Source organism: Rutilus rutilus, assembly GCF_951802725.1.
Source record: "Rutilus rutilus genome assembly, chromosome: 25".
NCBI lineage: Eukaryota > Metazoa > Chordata > Actinopteri > Cypriniformes > Leuciscidae > Rutilus > Rutilus rutilus.
In genome coordinates, this window is record NC_140229.1 from 18096495 (window position 1) to 18113585 (window position 17091).

The 17091-nt window shown below is 38.5% G+C and overlaps 2 protein-coding genes across 4 annotated transcripts in view; both read left to right on the forward strand.

Annotated features, from left to right (window-relative positions):
• Positions 1–29: 29 nt before the first annotated feature.
• Positions 30–4467, forward strand: LOC311284585 (uncharacterized protein). 3 transcript variants are annotated; one of them, XM_084399684.1, is made up of 4 exons: positions 30–191; positions 450–510; positions 1897–2037; positions 3006–3454. In XM_084399684.1, exons 1-4 carry the CDS (start codon positions 144–146, stop codon positions 3218–3220), a joined length of 465 nt encoding a protein of 154 aa, XP_084255810.1. In that variant the 5' UTR covers positions 30–143; the 3' UTR covers positions 3221–3454. The 3 variants fall into 3 exon arrangements, with proteins under 3 accessions (XP_084255810.1, XP_084255811.1, XP_084255812.1); XM_084399685.1 differs by having other exon boundaries at positions 1924–2037; XM_084399686.1 differs by having other exon boundaries at positions 32–191; positions 303–510; positions 1924–2037; positions 3006–4467.
• Positions 4468–4773: 306 nt separating this feature from the next.
• The window catches only part of loxl2a (lysyl oxidase-like 2a), a 28593-nt gene continuing 16275 nt past the window's right edge, over positions 4774–17091 (forward strand). Inside the window, exons 1-3 of the mRNA XM_084401000.1 lie at positions 4774–5032; positions 6687–6974; positions 8603–8778. Of these exons, the coding sequence (XP_084257126.1) occupies positions 6707–6974; positions 8603–8778 (444 nt within the window). The 5' untranslated portion in view covers positions 4774–5032; positions 6687–6706. The remainder of the gene's footprint in view (positions 5033–6686; positions 6975–8602; positions 8779–17091) is intronic.

Here is a 17091-nt window from a genome sequence, read left to right on the forward strand (position 1 = left end):
GGATATCTGGTGACAGGGTATTAATATGTGCACTCACAAAGAGATTGTCCTTTTGTTGAGGACAGATATACTGCAGTGAATTCAATCAAAACAGTGTTGTGCTGCAAATAACACACAACAAATGCAATGTTTGAATCAGTGAAATGTACAGTACACTAATAAGTTCCTGGATGTCATTCTGTGGACTTCTGGTAAGTGTTATTGACTTGCATGGCCAGTAGTAATTTTTAAAAAGGAAATCTGTTGAGATGTTCAGAGAAATGTCCAGATCATAAATCAAATTTTCCTCTTTAATGGTGCAGCCCCGTTCATCCCGGTTTACAGTTGATTATGCAGATGCGTTGTGTGTGTTAAGCCGGTGATGAATGCACACTGTGGGATTATGGAGAGGCGCTGAGGTGTTTTGTAGTTAAGACTTCCACACTGTCTCAGCACTTCTCTCCACACAGCATCTCCTCAACATGAAGACTCTCCTCGCCGCAATAGTCCTGTTCACCGCTGTGTTACACAGTGAGTATCTGTATAGTACCAGGTGCATCCAAATCAAATGTCTTTTTTTTCCTTTCATATTGCTTTATGGTTCATTTTAATGTTGCCATGATTTTGAGTGTTGATACTCCTGTAATAGAGATTTTGCAAAAATACTTACAATAATGTTACCATGTTAATTAAATATTTTGTTATTTCCTCCACACAAAATACATTTGTGCATACATGTATACAAATATAATATACATTTTATTATTTATTATTAATTCTATTATTTATAATAAATATTAAAATGGATAGATGTATTATGAATAGTCAAATTTGTATATACATTTTGTAACTGCAACAAGTGTTTTTACATTAAATGTAATTATTATTATTGACGACAACACGTTGCTGTTACAAAATGTATATAAAATGGTTTATTTATTTATTCACTGTTAGTTTATTCATGAATTAAATGTATATGAAATTATTTATTTTAGATGTATCATAATCACATTTATGTTATATAGTCATATATTTTTATATACAGCAACAGGTGTTGTTAATGTTAACAATTGTAGTGTAATTATATGTATGGATATTGACGACAACACGTTGCTGTTACAAAATGTAGGCCTATATAAAAGTATTTATTTATTTACTGTTAGTTTATTCGTGAATTAAATATATGAAATGATTTATTTTAGATGTACCATAAATACATCCAGAAATCATTCTAATATGATGATTTGATGCTCAAGAAATATTTCTTATTATGATCATCAATGCTGAAAATAGTTTTTGCTGCTTAACATTTTTGTGGAAACAATTACCGTTCAAACATTTTTGGTAAGATTAAAAAGAGAGAAAAATAATAATTCAGTAAGGATGCATTAAAATGATCAAAGGTGACAGTGAAGACATTATGTTACAAAAGATTTCTATTTAACAAATGCTTTAATAAATGTAATACACACATTTAATAAATGCTGTTCATCGTACTTTCTAAGAATACTGAAAAAAGTATTAACAGCACAACTTTCCAACATTAATAATAATAATAAATGTTTCTTGAGCATCAAATCATCATATTAGAATGATTCCTGAAGGATCATGTGACTAAACAGTCGAGTAACGATGCTGAAAATGCAGCTTTAAATCACAGAAATAAATGACATTTTTAAAATAAGTTCTATTAATGTGTAATAATACTTCACAATATTATTGTTTTTACAGATTTTTTATTTAAAAAAATGCAGGTTTGGTGAACATAAGGAAATGTAAAAAAAATTTGCAATGTTTCCAAACTTTTGACAGGTACTGTATAGCATATGTACAGTACAACATATATATATTCAGTACAGTCCTTGTAAAAAGATTACTTGTGTCTGCATAGTTTGGAGTGGTATAATCTCAGATCAGCTGTGTTGTCTTGTTCGGCGTGTAAAGGTGAGGGGTTGAAGTGTTACACGTGTGTGTCTAAGAACATGGAGGAGTGTTACCAGCAGGGATCGACAGTGTGTCCTGCTCACTCAGATGCCTGCTCTACTATCACAGGACCCAGTGAGTACACACACACACTGTCACACACACACACACACACACACACACACACACACACACACACACACACACACACAAACACACACACACACACACACACACACACACACACACACACACACACACACACACACACACACACACACACACACACACACACACACACACACAAACACACAAACACACACACAAACACACAAACACACACACACACACACACACACACACACACACACACACACACACACACACACACAGACAGAGACAGAGAGAGACAGAGAGAGAGATTGCTGTTGTAGTTCGCTTACTGGCCACATGGAGGAGACATCCCTCTTGACCATTTCTGTTGCGTTTCAATTTAATATAGTGGGGCAAACCACCGGGGCTAGTTGTCACAGTAACCGAGGGTTATTTCCGAGGGTGTGATTATTTATGAAATACAATGTATGTACAGACACATACCTTTGAAGCACTCAAATAACAAATATGACAATAAATTATATTAAATATTATAACTAATAAAATAACAAGTAAAATATGCGACAACACTTGCAAAGACCTGATATTTATAGTATGAAAAGTACTCAGTCAGTATGGTTCCACTTGTTTGCAGTATCTATAGCAACAAACAAACAAACAAACAAACAAATAAAATTTATATTTTAATTTGGAGGACAGAATTCATAAAAAATGTGCTGATTTAAGTCAGTTTTGAACTATGTGTTTGAAGCCGAAAACACTGCTAAACAAACATTCATGTAAATTATTTTCTGACTCAAAGCCTACAGTTCTTGTGACAACTAGCCCCGGTCTGCTCTATTACATAATACTGTGTGTGCTGGACTGCATACACACTCAACCAACAGCACAGACCAAACGAGGATTATCTGATGCATCCTTTAGCAATGCTCGGACTGAGGGAGTGTTATTGTAAGTTTCTTTAAATCTATGTGTTTTGTTCACCACAGACTCTGTGATGAAGTCATGCGCTTACAAGTCTTTCTGTGACAAGTCTCACATGAGCAATGGTGAGGTGAAGCTGGAATGCTGTTTCAACGATGACTGTAACGGCCCGCACCGGTCCCACAGCCACGGGGAAAACAACGCCGCCCCGTACCTGAGCTCCAGCCCTGTCCTGCAGCTGGGGGTCCTGCTCATTACACTGGCTGTCAGTTCCCTGTGAACCCTGTAGTCATACATGTCAAATAAAGCCTCCTCTGATCTATTTAATGTAACTGATAGATGAGCTTTTGTCTGTTGGGCAGCAGCATAATCTGTGTGTGTGTTCATGCTGTTACACACACCGGGGTTAATTAAACACTGCTTAGATTTTGTGTTGATCTCTTTTATTTTCTGTTGTACTTGAGCTCAACTGAGCATCTGCTGAACTAATGAATAAACTAATAAATGACCAGGTAAAAACAAATTGTTAATTGTGATCCATCTATCCATCCATCCATCTATCTATCTATCCATCCATGTCTATCAATTATCCATCCATCCATCCATCCATCCATGTCTATCAATTATCCATCCATCCATCCATCCATCCATGTCTATCTATCCATCCATGTCTATCAATCATCCATCCATCCATGTCTATTCATCCATCCATGTACATCTATCCATCCATGTCTATATTCATCATCCATGTCTATCCATCCATCCATCCATGTCTGTCCATCCATCCATGTATATTCATCCATCCATGTCTATTCATCCATCCATCCATGTCTGTCCATCCATCCATGTATATTCATCCATCCATACATCTATCCATCCATGTCTATATCCATCCATCCATGTCTATCCATCCATCCATCCATCCATCCATCCATCCATGTCTATTCATCCATCCATCCATGTCTGTCCATCCATCCATGTCTATCCATCCATCCATCCATCCATCCATGTCTATTCATCCATCCATCCATCCATGTCTGTCCATCCATCCATGTCTATCCATCCATCCATGTACATCTATCCATCCATCTATCCATCCATGTCTATATCCATCCATCCATGTCTATCCATCCATCCATCCATGTCTATTCATCCATCCATCCATGTCTATCCATCCATCCATCCATTCATGTCTATTCATCCATCCATCCATCTATCCATCCATGTCTATATCCATCCATCCATGTCTATTCATCCATCCGTCTATCCATCCATCCATCCATGTCTATTCATCCATCCATCCGTCAATCTCTAACGTTGGACAAACATTGAATTGTGATTGAAAATGAAAATCGGGTTCTGACATCAACCCGACCTTTGTTTCCAACCAAAATGCAACCCCTGCAACCAAAATCATCCCCTGACTGACGTTACTACTTTATACTCAAGGACCTTGACAGAAATGTAGTGGAGTAAAAAGTAGCCTACGATATTTGTCTTTCAAATGTAGTGAAGTAAAAAGTTTCCAGAAAAAAGAATACTCAAGTAAAGTACAGATACTCAAAAAGTGTATTTAAGTACAGTACTCAATTAAATGTACTTTGTTACTGTCCAGCTCTTTCAATCCATCCATGTCTATATCATCCATCCACCCTTCCATGTCTATTCATGCATCCATCCATCCATGCCTGTCTATCTACTGTATCTATTTATATCCATCCATCCATGCCCGTCTGTCGTTCTGTCCGTCGATGGAAAAGTAAGCGTTAGTCGTGCATGAGAACCCTCACGTAGGTCTACAGGGCATCCCCAGCTGTATGACGACAGTCATGTGCAGCACACACACACACACACACACACACACACACACACGGGGCGTCTGTGACTTTCATAATGTGTCGGCGATGGCTGGTTTCATATTGCAGTGCTGGTGGGAGGCGGTGAAGCGAGTGTAGCCTACTGGTTTAAAAGTGTTGCAGGAGACAGACAGAACCAGCACTGCTGCACCAGATCCAGATTCAGATCCAGATCCAGATCCAGCTGCGCGTGTAACTGGGCAGAGTTTCTTCACTACAACAAAGTTTGTCCAAAGGTAAGTTAAGGCGCCAACCAGAAATTATATTTAGTATTTAATAATTTGTTTACCACTGAATCGAATTCTGTTTGAAACTTCAAATGCTGACATCGAAGTTGTTTTGGATGTCTTTATTAATAACTAAATGTGATTATGATATTTGATATAGCCATGACTGGAATTTAACCCCAGTATTATGAATATGTAGGAACAATCGTTACAAAATTACAGTCATGTTCTTAGAAATGTACTCGTTCGTTGTTCATGTTGGTTCCGGCATAGACTTTTGAAAATGAATGTATTTAATGTATGATTATAAAATTGTGTATTATAAAAGAAGTGATGAGGTAAGCCTTCTACAACTTTCCTTGCGCCTCAAATACAAATTATGTTGGCTATGCCTATATTTTCCCCCAGAAAATTGTTTTTCAAAAATCAACAATGTTTAATGTTTTTTTTTTTTTAAATAGCTAAATTGTTTTACAGCTTAGAAATATAATGACACAATCACACGCACGCACGCACACACACTCTTTTAATTATACTTTTATTTAATTGCATCTCTGTATAATAAACTATTAATACATTATCAATGTGTACAAACTTTTTTGGCTCTGAATAGCATATTGTATAAGACAATTAATGTGTAATAAAAAAAAAAAAAAAAGTCAGTCACGTTTTAACAATGATGTCATGAATCTAAGTGTGTTTTCCTGCTGCAGCTTGCTCTGCAACACTGGCACGAATGAGGTTGCATTGTTTGGAGTGGACAGTGATTGACATCACGTTAAAGTCTCTTTAAATTAATAAAGCGACTCACTGTAAAGGCAGCTTTTAGTGAATTATTTGGAACAGAATCCCTAAGGGAATGAGTCAGGAAATGGGATATTGTGTTACGGGTAATTGTCCTGCTGGGTGGACAGATGAGGAGTGTGCTAAACTTGAATTCAGCCGCTAATCTTAACATCATATCGTGAAGATAAAAGTTTAGTTAGCCTACTTCACACAAAGTACATGATACATGTATGGGAGTTAAACATCTTGACTGTGTAGATGTCTATACTTCTATGAAAATGCCCACTAGATTTTCGGTTAGATGTGTATGAATGAAGGAGGTTGTAATGTCATATGTGCTGCTGTTTCTAGAAACTAGAAACATCCTGGAAACCATTTGGCATAGTTCTTGTTTGAATGCTGAGCTGTCTTTTTTGAGTTCAGAATTAATGTGCATATATATGCTGCTTTTAATGCTGTACATGCATTCCTTTGTGAGACATCAATCAATAATGTCTGTATTATAGGTCTTATTCCTACAAATAAAACCTCTGACTGACAGAGATGATTGGGATTTGGGATGACTGATGGAAAAGGTAGACACTAGACATCTGTCTGCATGCTATAGCCTCAGGATTTGGGGAAGGGTGGACTGACATTGAGACGGAGTTCAGCATGTTCATACACATGCTCTGCATTAGTGAAGAAAAGACCTTTACCTCCCTTGTAGCTATTCATCTAATCAGTTTTTGTGGTCATTATACACTGAATTGAGTATGCTGATGTCCAGTTCACCAAATGAATCTGTCATGAATAATGTCCCAAATTGGTTTAGTAAATCAGGTTATTTTATGTTACATTGTTAATCTTGTGTTTGTGCTGTTTAATTCTCTCGCAGGACTCTGTGGAAGTTTAGCCATGGCGGTCTCTTCTGCATTGTACATCTTCAATCTGTTGGTTCTGATTCAGGCCCAATCCGAATCCCAGCAACCCAAGATTCAACTCCGCCTAGCCGGTGATAAACGCAAGCATTACGAGGGTCGTCTAGAGGTTTTTTACAACAATGAATGGGGGACTGTCTGTGATGATGACTTCTCAATCGAAGCGGCTCATGTTGCGTGTCGGCAGCTTGGCTTCTTGGGAGCAGTGGGTTGGTCCCCATCTGCAAAGTTCGGACAAGGAGAAGGTAGGCAAGAATTACTCCAAAAACTCCGTTTGATAGCATATTATAAGCGTATGGTCCATTGAAAGATCCACAATGTGGAATTACTAATGTAATCCATCATGTTTTAGTCATTAGCAGTAATTGATACCAATCAGACGAAAAAGTATGGAAACAAGATTCAACGTCAAGAGCAGACATAATCTCATCTCTCTGTCTCTTTACTAAAGAAACATGATGATTTATTTCAATAAATCTGTCCAAAGATTGTAAATCAAACTCCAGAGTTCAGTGGGTGGTTATGATTGAGCCCTATGGAAGAATAACCACTGGCCTTACACTTTTATTTCATTTTCCACTGAGTATGCAAAATCATATGCAGCATGTAATGCACAGTGAGAGGAAATTCTGGAAGGATAACTTTATATTGAAGCAAGGAAAATAGCTAGATCTAGACTGACTAGGTCGGTTAAAGATGGTTTACCAAGGAGGTTTTGCTATATCACTAGCAGCCTTTTTAAATTCATCCTTCACTTCAAAGCTGCATGCCATTTTTGAGAGATTTTAAAGAATGAATGGAGACTGAGACTTTTAAGCTTCAAAAAGCATCATAAACGTATTTTTTCATTGGATCAGCGAGTTGATCCCGAGAACCCAATCAGTCCATTTCATGATCGAGTCATTCAGCATATTAATTAAAAAGATCCCATTCAAAAGAACAATTAATTTATCTAGGGCAGATTTGATTTTTTATCTGATTTTGGTCTGTTCATTGAACAAAGACTTTCAGAACACTTTAACATTATAGCACACAAGTGGTGTGAAGCACTTTTAATGAACCTTTATGGTGCATTTTAAGGATATTGTTTAAAAACTCACCTTTTGTGGAAGACATACAGCTTTAGAATTAGATAAAGTAGAATAAGAGGGTACATTTTGAGAGTTCCTTGAAAAATGAAAATGTTCCCGTAATTGACTCACCCTCATGCCATAGGTGTATATGACTTTCTTCTTTCAGCCGAACACAATCAGAGTTATATTAAATAATATCCTGGCTCTTCCCAGCTTTGTAATGGCAATAGTGTCCTAGTTTTGAAGCTCCAAAAAGCACATCCATCCATCATAAAAGTAATTAATAGGACTCTAGGGGGTTAATAAATACCTTCTGAAGTGAAGCGATGGGTTTTTGTTTTTATAATCAGTGGTTTCCGGCAACATCCATATGTGCGTTCATGAGAGAGTCGAGTTCTGGCGGAAGGGTGACCTCTGACCCGATGTAGGACGTAGGCGCATCGTAAACTTTTTAGAGAATTTATGAACGCGGAAGTGCAGAGTATAGAGCAGAGCAAAACAAAACGCCGGTCACAAATAAGTAGTCTAAAATGAGAAGTTTTCGATATAAGAGAAGAGAAGCTATGTCATACGTCGGGTCAGAGGTCACCCTTCCGCCGGAACTCGACTCTCTCATGAACGCGCGAACGGCCGTTGCTGGAAGCCAGTGATTAAAGTTTTAAAAGTTTTAAATATGGATCGTTTTCTTCCAAAAACCCATTGCTTCGTTTCAGAAGGCCTTTATTAACCCACTGGAGTCGAATGGATTTTGAACATTTGCTGGTGATTGACAAAACCAACAATTGTTCTTTGTTCCACAGGTCGCATTTGGCTAGACAATGTCCATTGCACAGGAAGAGAGAAATCTTTAGCCGAATGCCCCTCGAATGGCTTTGGGGTGTCGGACTGCAGGCACAGCGAGGATGTTGGGGTGATGTGCAATCAGAAGCGCATTCCTGGCCATCGGTTCATCAGTACCATGAACAACAATGTTGAGGTACATCAAATCACTCGGGGCTCTTGGAACATTGTAATCATGGTTATTAACCTAACTGATGTTGACAGGGCTGAGTCACTTGGGTTTTACTGAAATGCAGTGCAGATGTGAGTTCAGAGCTAGTAAACCAAGCCTGTGGTAATTAGATTTGAAACAGACCAGGGGCCTGCACCATGATGGTAGTTGAACAAACTCAGGGTTACAGGATTAGTTTCGAGTTGACAAAACCAAACCAGTCCAACCAGGCTTTGTTGGTACCATGATGCTGATCATCAACTCTCTCTGTCAACTCAGGCTTTGATCCTGAGTTTAGGAGTTTAGGTGTGACATCAGTAGCGAACAGCCAATCACATGCTGAGAAAGAGTGAAACTGTGATTCATTTCTCGCGAGAGAAGCAGCGCGATTCACTTCTCTCTTCTGCAGAATTTTACGAGATTGATTTAAGAATTTAAACAAATTTACACAGCAAGAAGAAAATATCTGTCTATGAAAGAGGACAACTAAAAGAAAAAGTCTTGCTATATTAGTGCAAGTAAAAATTGTGAAGTTACTTTATACAGTTGATAAAGGTATAGAGAGAATTGGATATTTAAGCTCACATGTAGTCATTTTATACCTTTATCTGTTGATTCTAAAGTGTATTTATATTACCTTTATATATTTATTCATTTAAACTGTGTGTAATTATATTTGATCAACTAAAATTGTATATGTGTGATCGATTAAGGGTATAATAATGACATATATAATATCTATATCATTCAAATTATTATTCTAAATAAGCATTACTAAAGGCCAGACGATTTTGTCTTTAAAAATAATTTACTATGTATTAATCTTTAATTTGAAGTAGAAACAGGTGGAGTGACTTTATCTCATCAGACATGTGTCACTTTGCTCACAGCTGATTGGTCCCAGTTCGGTTTGCAACCTCTTACCTGGAACATAATCTGCCCCGGACCATAGTTACTATGGCGATGAACACTGCTAAAAGCCAAACCACTTTCATGATCCCTAAAACCCAGGGTTGGCGCAAACTAAACTGAAACATACCTGGCTAGCCACCTAAACCGGCTTCATGGTATAGGCCCCAGATATGCCTTTGAAATGCCTTTTTAGGATGACAATATGCACCAAAGACCACACTGTATCAACAAAACCACACTGTTTCCCATCAGAAGAATCAAGAATCCTACCCAGAACCTTCCTCAAAAGCATTATTTCTTGAGAGAAACGACCACATATCTTTGTCTTATCCGGAAATTCAGTTGAGAGGAGGTTCTGCTTCCCCCACATTCCCTCATCATTTTATCTCTTGGATAAAGGGAAGTGAAGATCTACTACTACTGGTCACACATTCCTCTCCAAAGTTTGCCGCTCTAGAATAGTTTTTTAGCATTCAATTCTCCTTTTATGACGTGCCAGCTGTCTACACACACCCGTTTTCGTTGATGCAAAGGTCTGTGCCAGAATCATGAAATTTGTATATTTGCCATGTTACTGTGGCAACCACAGTAAGCAGGTTTAAAGATGGAGCTTTGAGAGCGATCAAAGAGCCCATGGTGTGCTTTTCCATTTCCACTACCCTGAGGTTTAATGACATTACCACGTTGTGTGTCTCTCCCCCGGTCCTTCCTGTCCCAGAGCCGCTCCCCCACTCTTTCGATGCCTTCTTTGGGAATCGCTGACTAATGGAAGGAATGAAAGCAAAACAGAATCCCACCCGTCAGACGTGAATTCTTTAATTATGAGAAGCAAAAAGACTGCGTTGGTTAATAGTTTTCAATGAGGGAGAGTGTTTTTCTGGTCTGGCATGAAAAACACCAGCCGTCAGGTAGGGAACCTTCTCATATTTCCGGCGTTCAGAAGTCGTCATAGTTGGGTAAACTTCTATAGTGGTGAATGGGATACGGCAACAAATATAAGTTTTGTATTCCCATTTTCTCCAATAGCAACGACTTTCCGAAAGAGGGAAAAATATAGAGAGATTGATTACAGCAGTCAGAAGAGAGAATGTCAAATTTGTTGTCACTCCCTCAGCCGTTGTATTAGAAAAATACAAAAATACTAATACCGGCCCACATCTGGACCATGTGGAATCCACGTGTGGGCCGGATCTGGGCCGACACTATGTTGCTGTCTGGGGTGTTAATCTGTTTTGTAATTTACTGTAAAGGTAATAAATATAACACAAATTGTGGCATTATAAATGTAAATACATTTCTTTTAGAATGAAAATATGAAAAACTTTGCAATGTTGATAACTGTGGAATCGTTTTTGTGAAAAAGGTTCCACTGGTCACCTCAGATTTCTGTGATGTCACCAGGAGACAGTCTGTGAATGAATGTGAGAATTGGTAGGTGTTATGGTGACTTTTCCTGCGTCACATACCAGAAGTCTGAGACACAGGCAGTCTCTGTGAACCTTGTATGAGTGAATTCTCAAACACCAGCGCAGCAGGGTGAACTGAACTGAGACAGACGCCCAGATTCCTCAGGCCTCCTTTCACAGCCAATGTTTTTATAAGCAAGAGTCCATCTTTTTGTGTATTTTTTCTCATCAATGGACAATTTGATGTCAGAAATGACAAAGAGTAGCCAAAACTGGCAGCCGAACAGTGCTAAATTCTTAGCGCGTCATGAGCAGTGGATTACGAGATCCTTCCACAAATATTATCCTTTGCCAAAACGGGAAAATTGCTAAATAAGGGTTTTTCTGTCATATACATACAAACAACACTGTTTGAAAGTCTGTTTGCCTGTTTTATTTACCTTTCCGGGGTGTCAGCACAGCTAGCCAGTGTGTGCTCCACCCAGCTAACATTAACTCTTAAAGACCTTGTTTAAAGATCTAGGAGATGACAGATAGAGAGTTTTACTCCGTTGCATGCTACTATGATCATATTAGCTTATTATTTACATGTAAGGAGACACTCCATTACCCTGAAAACATGTAGTGGTTAGCGTTAAACATTAGCGTTAGCGTTATTTCAAAGCACTAAGTGCAGTTCAGACCATATATTTGACTAGCTGGGTTTAATGACTTGTGAAACAGTTTAGAAAAGTAATTTAAAGACTGTTTAATTGGATGACCTCTAGCAAAAGCACAAAATACTTTATCTTTCCAAGATGACATTAGCTTAGATGCTCATAGATTCATATTTTTCCACAGAAGCACAGATATTTTTTCACATTCACATTTTTGTGTTAATAAAGGCATTGGCTGAAATACTTCTCTAAAGACAACCACCCATTACAGTCTAATAGCATATAAACATGCTAACAATCACTACTCCAGTGCGATCATTTCCTTCGGAATGATAAATCAAATATGTAACTGTTTATATTGGTTTCTTTTTCAGTTTTCCCACTTTATTATTGGCCTTTTTATACTTATAATCAGATATATAACTCATTATATATAACTTATATATAACAGATTTAATACTTATAACTGACCACATGCAGCTGGACACTAATTTATTGTCTAAACTAATAAGAAAGACAAAAGACAGGCTCTCAGAACAGACAGCAGGGGTAAATGAATGAGTGAATGGTTTGTTTTGTATTCTTGTAAACATTCAGTGGAACAGAAGAACAGCTTATCGTAATCAAATGAATCGCCACCACAAACAATCTGCCACAACACATGGAAACAATCAGGGGTCCACAGAATGGTCACCAAAAGTTTAGAGCATGAAAGCTGTTTGCTTGGTTTGAGTAAATGGATGTGTGTAAATAGATTTGTTGCAATTAATCAGCTAATGATTATATAATTTATTTCCATGTTTGTCTATAGCAGATGTTTCCTACCAATACAAATTCACATTCATGGCATATGTAGGACTAGCAGATGAAACCTCAGACAAAATTCAGTTACAAAATGATTCAAAATCATTAAATATTGAATAGTACCTACTTTATTTGTTGTGGGCAGTCAGCAGATGTTTAGCAGTCTTCAGGATAGAACATTGTAAGGTCATGTTCATAAGACAAAAAGACAGGTCAGGACCTGAAGAAGATTTAATGCTTATAATGGATTGCACTCTTCTTATCATGGTGATTGATTTAAAAGCATATAGGCCTATATATTCACCTACAGACAAAGCATGCTGTTAAGTCAACAAACCAGGGTCGGTCTCAGTTGTCTCAACAGAATGCACCAGGAGTGAATCTACATGCTAAATGTAGCCTGAAGAGGTGAAAGTTCAGGATTTTCCACCAGGCTAAGAGGTGTTGGCTTTCTCTCACATTCCATTTTCAAACAAAAGTAGGAAACTCAAGATTCTTCATGATTTCTAGACAATAAAAGCTGTGATATTCAAAACCAGGAAACCAGGATGTATAGGGAGTGGAGGTCAGTTGTGAGGTTAGGATGCCTTTAACATCAATTCTTTTGGAATAGCAAGCATAGAATGTACTGATTTAACTGAAATGGGTATCTTGAGAAAATCCTGAAACATATCCTGAAAGCTCTCTACCAATGGTGTGTATTTGGGATGGGACTACATGTTAATCCAAACAATGAATTTTGAATGATATCAATCCACAATCTGACTTGCGATGCAGTCTGGAATAAATCACACCATGTTTCTTCATTTGGCCTGAGGAAAACTTGCCCCCTGACTGATCCTGGTTTCTCCCTAAGTTTATTTCTCCATATCGGTCACCTGATGGGGTTTAGGTTCCTTGCCACCGTCGCCTTTGGCTCGCTTGTTTGGGGTTTAAAAGACACTTAATTCTGAAATGTTATCAAATTGGCTGCAGTTGGTCAATAGTTTTCAATGAGTGACAGTGTTTTTCTTGTCTGGCATGAAAAACACCAGCCGTCAGGTAGGGAACCTTCTCATATTTCAGATGTCGTCATAGTTGGGTAAACTTCTATAGTGGTGAATGGGGTACGGCAACAAATCTAAGTTTTGTATTCCCATTTTCTCCAATAGCAACAACTTTCCAATAGAGGGAAAAATAGAGAGAGATTGATTACAGCAGTCAGAAGAGAGAATGTCAAATTTGTCGTCACTCCCTCAGCTGTTGTATTAGAAAAATATTAGATACTAAAAATACTAATACCGGCCCACATCTGGACCATGTGGAATCCACGTGTACCAGATGTGGGCTGGATCTAGGCCGACACTATGTTGTGTCTGGGGTGACAATCACATCGTGTATAGAGTTGGTGGGCGGACTTAACATAATGACGGCAGAGTTGTGACGGTTCCGCGTGACTTCCCTGCTACTTGAAAACAAAGAATGGCTGCTGCTGCTGGCGAACAGCGGTCTTTCGAAACGGCTTTGGCTGCGACTCTGGAGGACTTGGAGTTAAGCTTTTCTTTGAGAAAAAAACAAAGAACGGCACTGAAGTGATTCTTAATAAAGGAAGATGTGTTTGGAGTTTTGCCGACCGGATATGGCAAATGTTTAATCTATCAACTAGCTCCGCTGGTGGGAAAACGCTCTGGTTGGTTGTAGCGCTATCCTATTGCGTGCAGAGGGAATTTGAAAGACAACCGTTTATCCCGCCCCTCGGATTGAGCCCTGCCAATGGTGTGTTCCCAGACCCAACATCTTGATGTGGGTCTGGCTTGTCAGGCTAAAGATGGGCGATTTTTGGAAAAAGTAATTATTTTGACAATTCCATTTAGTGCCACTAGTGGCAAAGAAAATAGTCAAGAACGAGTCCAAATGCTCCTGAGTCCATGACAAGACCAAGAGCATAAAAATATGGTTTTGGACTTTTGGAGTCAAATCGATATTTCATGTCTAATAATTTATTTATTTATTTGGTTAGTAGCAGTGTTGTAGTCCTCAAGATAGAAAGGGGAAACAACCAGTTAAGTGATTGGTTTTCAGAGACAATGGTCAAATATACAGTTTATGGGTCATACAAAATTTTAGACAAAAATATTTGACCACAGAATATTGTCCAATCAGAATCATGTACTCTATATAGTGACAAGATGTCTTGATGCATTGACTTTTAAGTGCATTTAAAGACGCATTCTTCCTAAAACTCTTGTTGTCCCAGAACCCAAGATATGTTCTGACCAGTGTCTTTGTCCACAAGCGGTTTAGATTTTCTCCCGTTTTTTTGTGAAAAACCACCCTTGTGGGAAGAACGTAAAGGTTGAACGTAAATATGCCCAGAGATGCTCTGTGAAATGAGAGTTTAGGGATCAGTTTAAACTGGAGAGTTTCCTTGGAAACCCTTCCCTGACCCTTTACTGCTCCCAAGAGTTCACCATTAGTTCTGTCATACTTTGTTTCTTGTCCACCCTCTCTTTTCTTTCATGCAGAGTCGCAAGTGGTGCCCTGACACAAAAATGACCCTGAGGACAAAAGCCTGTCTGAAAATGGCATTCCTCGCAGACAGTTGTAGACAGGCTGGCTTTGGAGCGGTGGTGTGAATATGCGTTGTGTGTTTGAGATCGTCACTGATGACACACTGAGCTGTAGAAACGTCCTGCTTTTTGGGGGGTGGGAATGATTGTGTGTACATTTGCTTGTCTTGTAACAGTTGAGAAAATCCAGATGTTTTTCATGTATCCCCTTTCTCTGGAATTCCTTCAGCAAAAATCAATATATCAGCTGAATCCATCCATCCCTCACATTTTTTCCCCCTTTATCCTTTTACTTCCTCAAAAAGTGCTTAAAATGACTCTGTTCCCTTAAACGTTCACCACAAACCTGCACAATCAACAAGCGTTTTCACTCCAAGTCCCTGGAACAGGCACGTGGAGGACCAATGTGAAACACGAGGCAGGAAGTGAATTAGAGTGGAGATTTTAACGTCTGCACCAGACACCGTCACCTCTCACTCGCCCACCTCGAGAAGCCCTGCGGAGGAACATTAATGGCATGTAAATATTTTGATATCTGGATTCCATGAATGTTAAAAGAAGGTGGTTCTGTCCCAGCTGGCACCTCAGGAACTGAGGAATGTCTGGACGACGAGGGGCTTCCTCTCCCTCATTTAGTCTTGCTGCTACCGTTTTCATCGCGTACACATGCTCTTAAACGCAGTCAGATGTGGGAATGGTTTCTCACTTATATGAATGACTGTAAGTGCGTATGTCTCAGACGTACCGCTGTACCGCTGAGCTGACAGACAGCATTTACAATCTCAAAGACCTCTTTGTCGGGTCTTGTTACTACCAAAAAGCCACATGGCACGAAGGAAAGGTGACGTGATTTAATGGAATCTGTTTGGTCGTACACTTACTTTTAGATTATTAGCAGTGGGTTAGTCACTTCACAGTTCATTTAAGCACTGTAGCATATGGCGAGGGGTTTGCTTCCCAAAGGAATATACATATTGACAAAAATGTATACCTGTTTTGTTGTGTATAAAAGCACCTGTCAAATGTGAGAATGTAGATATCTGTAATGACTTAGTCATGTTATTTGTGCATCTAATGAACATCTTTAAAAGGGGGTTGAACATTCAATAATCACCTTTAAAAGGTAGTGCTGTTGTGACAAATTTCAGAATAAGAAAAAATACTTTGTATAAAAACACATTAGCTGTGTTTGAAATCACATTCTGTCTAGTAGGTACTACATCTGATGCGCAACTTACTTCACAGCCGTATGAAAAAAAAAAAAGTTCTATATAATATGAATGTATGGTATGAATGAAATTTGGACCCACTACATTCGGCATGTTGTCATTGTCATGTGACTTACTTCTTCACTTGCGTTGTTTCACTGCCATTCACAAATCATCTTATGAATACTATGTATTCAGACATACTACTGTTTTCAGAGGCTGTTTCTCACGTACTACATAGGGAAGAAGGCATAGTCAGATGCAGGGATTGAACAAATAGATTTGCTTTGACCTGAACTACAATGTTGATAGCTAATGGGTGTCTTGCACTAAATCAGTATTTTATTTATATAGAAATGTCAGACTTTTTTTCTTGCATTAGATAAAGAGGACTGTTATCTGGAGTAGTTTGCTTCATTTCATTTATTTTAAAGTGACTTACAGTACAATTTAGGTTCACATTTCATCACCATCTGTGTTCACTGGGAATTGAACCCACAACCTTGCCATTGCTAGGGCTTTGCTAGGCAAACTTAGACTTGACATAGATTTAAAGCCTTGATGGCTCCTGTTGAACTTGTCATCCTATCAGTCAGGGAGATTATAACATTGCCTTCATTGTTAGTTACTGCATGTCGGGTCTTGGACCAGACATTCTTCAAGCTTCACAAGGCGCAAACTGTTGGTTCAAATGTTATGTACAGAGAACCATTCCTGTTAGCCTGATATTTTATCCCTTAAAAGGTGCCTGATGTATCACCAA